This window comes from Pistacia vera, unplaced genomic scaffold (assembly GCF_008641045.1).
Source record: "Pistacia vera cultivar Batoury unplaced genomic scaffold, PisVer_v2 Contig400, whole genome shotgun sequence".
NCBI lineage: Eukaryota > Viridiplantae > Streptophyta > Magnoliopsida > Sapindales > Anacardiaceae > Pistacia > Pistacia vera.
The window spans coordinates 1,828,807-1,833,854 of NW_022196225.1; the positions used below are offsets into that span (position 1 = coordinate 1,828,807).

The 5,048-nt window shown below is 34.5% G+C and overlaps 1 protein-coding gene across 1 annotated transcript; it reads right to left on the reverse strand.

The window, feature by feature from the left end:
- Positions 1 to 1,204: 1,204 nt before the first annotated feature.
- Positions 1,205 to 1,582, reverse strand: LOC116141841 (uncharacterized mitochondrial protein AtMg00810-like). Its single transcript, XM_031427311.1, has one exon. The coding sequence runs from the start codon at positions 1,580 to 1,582 to the stop codon at positions 1,205 to 1,207; it is 378 nt and encodes a 125-aa protein (XP_031283171.1).
- Positions 1,583 to 5,048: the final 3,466 nt, after the last annotated feature.

The following is a 5,048-nucleotide window of genomic DNA, read 5'->3' on the forward strand; positions in this document are numbered from 1 at the left end:
TGGGAACATGTTGTTAACTCATATCTCTTACATAGATTTACAATTTTACGTACAAAGTGATATATTAAAAGATAATAAAAGGATGAATATTAAAAGTCAAAACTTATTATATATATTATTCTATTCATTTTCTACACATCATTTTGTATGCATAATTTTGTAAAAGATCTTTGTATGTGTAGTATTATTTGTTCTGATAGAAAAAATATTAGTTATTACAATTTTCATTATGGGTTTTTTAGTATATCCATATAGTTTTGTTGAATTTTCTAATCGCCCCTAGTATTGAAAATTTGACCCTACCCCCATTTCTGTTAAGTAAAAATTCGTTAAATATGTGTACAACATTTTTCCCTTAAATTAATATTTCATAATCACCCCAAACTCATTACATTTACATTTATTTAATCAAAATTTCCAAAGTTTTGTTATTTATGCAACAAACTTTGCAAAGTTTCTCATTCACCCCTCAAATCTCATAAAATAGAAGTCAAACTTTGAAAATAGAGAAAGAAAAAAAAACTTATTCATTCTTATTCACATTAAATAAAAATACTAACTCTAGATATCTTGATAACCCTAAGGATTATCCTGACTTTTAAAATTTTAAAACTAGATAAATGCCTAGATAATTCCTAAGTTTTCACATTCTAATATTAGGAATTCAACACTCCCCCTCAAGCTGATGAAAACATGTCTAACATTCCCAGCTTAGAGATAACACTATCAAAACTTTGTCTAGGAATCCTTTTGTAAGGATGTCAATGGTTTGCTGGCTTGTACGTAGATATATAATAGACAAAAGCTTATCTTCTATCTATTCTTTGATAAAATGGTGATCTATCTCGACATCTTTGGTTTTTTCATTATGAACTGGATTGTGTGCAATACCAATTGCAGCCTTGTTGTCACAATAAAGCTTCATAGGTTCTCACTCTTGATTCCCAACTCAACTAATAATATTTAAACCAGATCATTTTGCAAATACTTGTGCGACTGCCTTAAACTCAACCTTTGCACTACTCCCTACTATTACAGCTTGCTTCTTGCTCATCCAAGTCACCAGATTTCCTCAAACAAACGTACAATATCCTGAGGTTGACCGTCTATCACTCATTGAACCTGCCTAGTCTACATTTGTGAAAGCTTCCACCTTTCTTTCATTAGTCTTCCTAAAGAATAGTCTTTTCCCAAGAGTTCTTTTCTAATATCTTAAGCTTCTATTTACAACCTCGAGATGCTTCTCTTGTGGATTGTTCATGTGTTGACTTACAACACTTACAGAAAATGCTATATCAAGCCTAGTATGGGATAAGTATATCAATTTCCCAACTAGTCTGTAATACCTCCCTTTAGCAACTGGTGTATCTCCATTTATCTCAACAAATTTCACATTCTGTTCAATGGTAGTCTCGATAGGTTTGCAATCTAACATTCCAATATCCTTCAATAAATCCAGAACATATTTCCTATGAGACACATAAATTCCCTTCTTATTCCTTGCAATCTCTATGCCTAAAAAATATCTTAGCTGCCCCAAATCCTCTATCTCAAAGTCCTGAGCAAGAACTTTTTTTACCATATTCATTTCTTCAAAATTATCCCCTATGGGGGCATTTGGATCATATAATGTTTTATTATAGAGGGATGTTATATTAAGGGAAAGATAGATCACGTTGAAGATTATTGGGAATGTTTAGGAAATGTGTTTGGTTCAAATAAATTGGTGAATAATATGTTTGGTTGGGAGGATAAATTGGTGGGTATGTTATATAGATTACTAAATTGCTCTTTTTTTTTTAAATATTAATATAATATTATTTTTTAAATCATTTTTTTAACCCCCTACATTTGAAATTTTGCTAAAACACCCTAGTCATATAAAACTTTAATTTGTACGAAAATCACCCCCACCCACCCCAAGCCACTACCAGCAGCCAACCACCATCATCGGCCGCTGCCCATAGTCGACAGAATGGGGCACAACTAGTCGTATATGGCCGACCATGCACCGACAAAGCCATTTTCGGGCATGGATCACAAATCCATGGCTATTTCATGACCAGATCTATGGCCATTTCACAACCAAAGATGTGGTCGTCAAACGGCTACAGATCTAGTCGTGAAAATGCTAGATCTTTAGCTGTGAAATAGCCATAGAAATGGCCAGATCTAGCCCCAAGCTAGAAAAGGCCTTATTGGTACACGACCGACTAGATCCCATCAGTTGTGCACCATTACGGTGACTAAGCCAATGGCCAATGATGGTAACAGCCGACAGTGGTTTTAGGTGGTTGTGGGTATTTTGTTAACTTTTAAACTTTTTTGGGGTGTTTTAGATCATTTCTCAAATATAGGGGGCTAGGTTAATTGTTATTTGGTAGACATTTGAGGGCAATTGTGTCTGAAATGGTACTTGATTAAAGGCAAAATAGGTATAAAAATCAGATTACCCGGTAATCTTTTAATCTTAGGGGTGAGAGAGGGTATCAGATTACCCCCAACATCACCAACAGTAAACACTATTTGTAATAAAAGATTCTCGTAATATTTTATTACTTCCAAACCAAACACCAAAATCTTGCAAAATAAATGAAGATTACCCCCATTATCTTATATGCGTTTGATCCAAACGCACCCTATAAGAATAATATCCTTAACATATACTATTAAGATAGTAATCTTACCACCCTTATTCTTGAAAAATAGTGCATGATCAGCATGTCTTTAAATAAAATCATAACTCCTTATAGCCTTAGTAAATTTCTCAAACCAGGCCCTAAGAGACTGCTTCAAACCATAGAAAGATTTTTGCAGCATGCACATTTTCCTGTTAGCCTGATTTCCTTCAAAACCTGGTGGCAACTCCATATAAACTTCTTCTGCAAGATCACTATTCAAGAAAGCATTCTTAACATCCAATTGTTGCAAGGGCCAATCTAAATTTACAGCAAGAGATAGAAGCTACAAGAGTGAAAATCTCCTCATAATCTACTCCATAGGTTTGTGTGAACCCCTTAGCTACCAATCCTGTCTTATATCTCTCAACTGTTCAATCTGCCTTATAATTCACTATAAAAACCCATTTGCAATGAACAATAGTCTTCTTTTGATAAGCTCAACATCTCCCAAGCCCTATACTTTTCCAAGGCCTCTATCCCTCCATTAGAGCCTCTCTCCATTTGGGATCATCCAAAGGCTTCCTATACTAACTTTGGAGCTTCTGTGGTTGAAAGATTAGTAACAAATGCATGAAAACTAGAGGACAATTTATCATTGAACACAAACTTAGAAATAATATGTAAAGTACAAGATCGAACTCCTTTTTTAAGAGCTATAGGAAAATCATCTCTTGATTCAGACTTACTGATAGGCAAACCTTTTTCAACTAGAGATTGTGAGTCAATGAATTCTTTTGGTTGGGATAATTGACCTTGCAAGTCATTAAGATGCTTATTACTTTGATGATCAGCTTTTCGAGAATAAAATTTAAGTTTTGGTTGATTGAGTCTTGCTAATGCTTCTCATGTCTTCATGTGTTTCTAACCTCCAATTTCATGATTTTCTATTCTGATAGAAATAGGACTTATAACCTTAGAATCTGGTCTAGTTAGAAGAGGTTAAGTTAGGTGTGAATTCAGATTTAGAGGAGTTGATGTGAAAGTAGGATTAGAACTCCGACTAGGTGTTGATGTGGATGTAGCATTAGAACTATGACTTAAAGGAATTGTTATTTCCCAAAAACGATCTTCATTTAAGTTATCCCCTTGAAGAGCAGTATTGGGAAAATAAGGATGAGATTCAAAGAAAGTCACATCCTTAGAAATAAACATTTTTTTCTTAATAGGGGAGAAACACTTATACCCTTTTTGTGTTGAGAGTACCTTACAAACACTCATTTAATGGCCCTAGGTTCTAACTTGCCTCTATTCTGAGAATGGACATGAGCATATGCAGTACACCCAAAAGTTTTCAAAGGAAGAGAATTTAGGACTCTAAAGGTGGGAAATGTTTGAAGGAAGACAGACAGGGGAGTATTGAACTCTAAACTCCGAAAAGGCAACCTATTGATTAAATAAGTGGTTGTGAGGACTGCCACACCCCAAAATATTTAGGCATGTTCATGGTGAACATCAAGGCTTGGGCAACCTCTAATAGGTGCTTATTTTTCCTTTCAGCAATCACATTCTGTTGTAAGGTCTCTACACATGAGCTTTAGTGTATAATCCCATGGCTAGATAGATAGTTTCCTAGGATAGAGTTCAAATACTCCCTACCATTATATGTCTTTAAGATCCGAATCTGTGTTTGGAATTGAGTTTTAACCCTAGAATGAGACTTCAAAAAAATCTGACCTGTGTCAGATTTTTCTTTCAAAAAATATACCCAACTTAGTCTAGTGTGTTCATCAATGAGAGTAATAAACCACTTAGATCCTGCAACGTTTGTAACCTTAAAGGGTCCCTAAATATCACTATGGATTAGAGAAAAAGGTCTAGACTTCTTATGAGGATTTGTTGGATACATTGAACGAGGATGCTTTGCAATTTGGTAGATTTCACATTGAAATAATGATGAATTTTTGGTTCTGAATAATAATGGAAACAACCGTTTCAAATAAGAAAAACTAGGATGGCCTAATTGTCTATGCCATAACATTATTTCTAAATTATCAGAAATAGAGGCAAAATTACACCTAGATGCTACAGTTTGATTATTCTCATTAGCCTTCTCATCAAAGTAGTAAAGCGCTCTTTATTCTCTAGCATTGCCAACCATCTTCCTCGAGAGTAAGTCCCAAAGTTCACAGTGGGAAGAAGAGAATATAGCCACACATTTTAAGTCTTTGGTTAGTTTGCTAATGGATAATATATTACAAGACTGGCTAGGCACATGAAAGATGTAATTTAAACAAAGTTTTGGGGATAGTTGGACTAATCCTTTACCAGCTACATTTGACAAGGAACCATTAGCTGTTTTGACCTTAAGGTTACCATAACATGGACTATAAGACACAAATACACTTGAGTTACCCTAACATGTGATTT

Excerpts from the sequence above, each read along its gene's own strand:
- LOC116141841 (XM_031427311.1), bottom strand. The coding sequence starts at position 1,582 with ATGGTAAAAAAAGTTCTTGCTCAGGACTTTGAGATAGAGGATTTGGGG.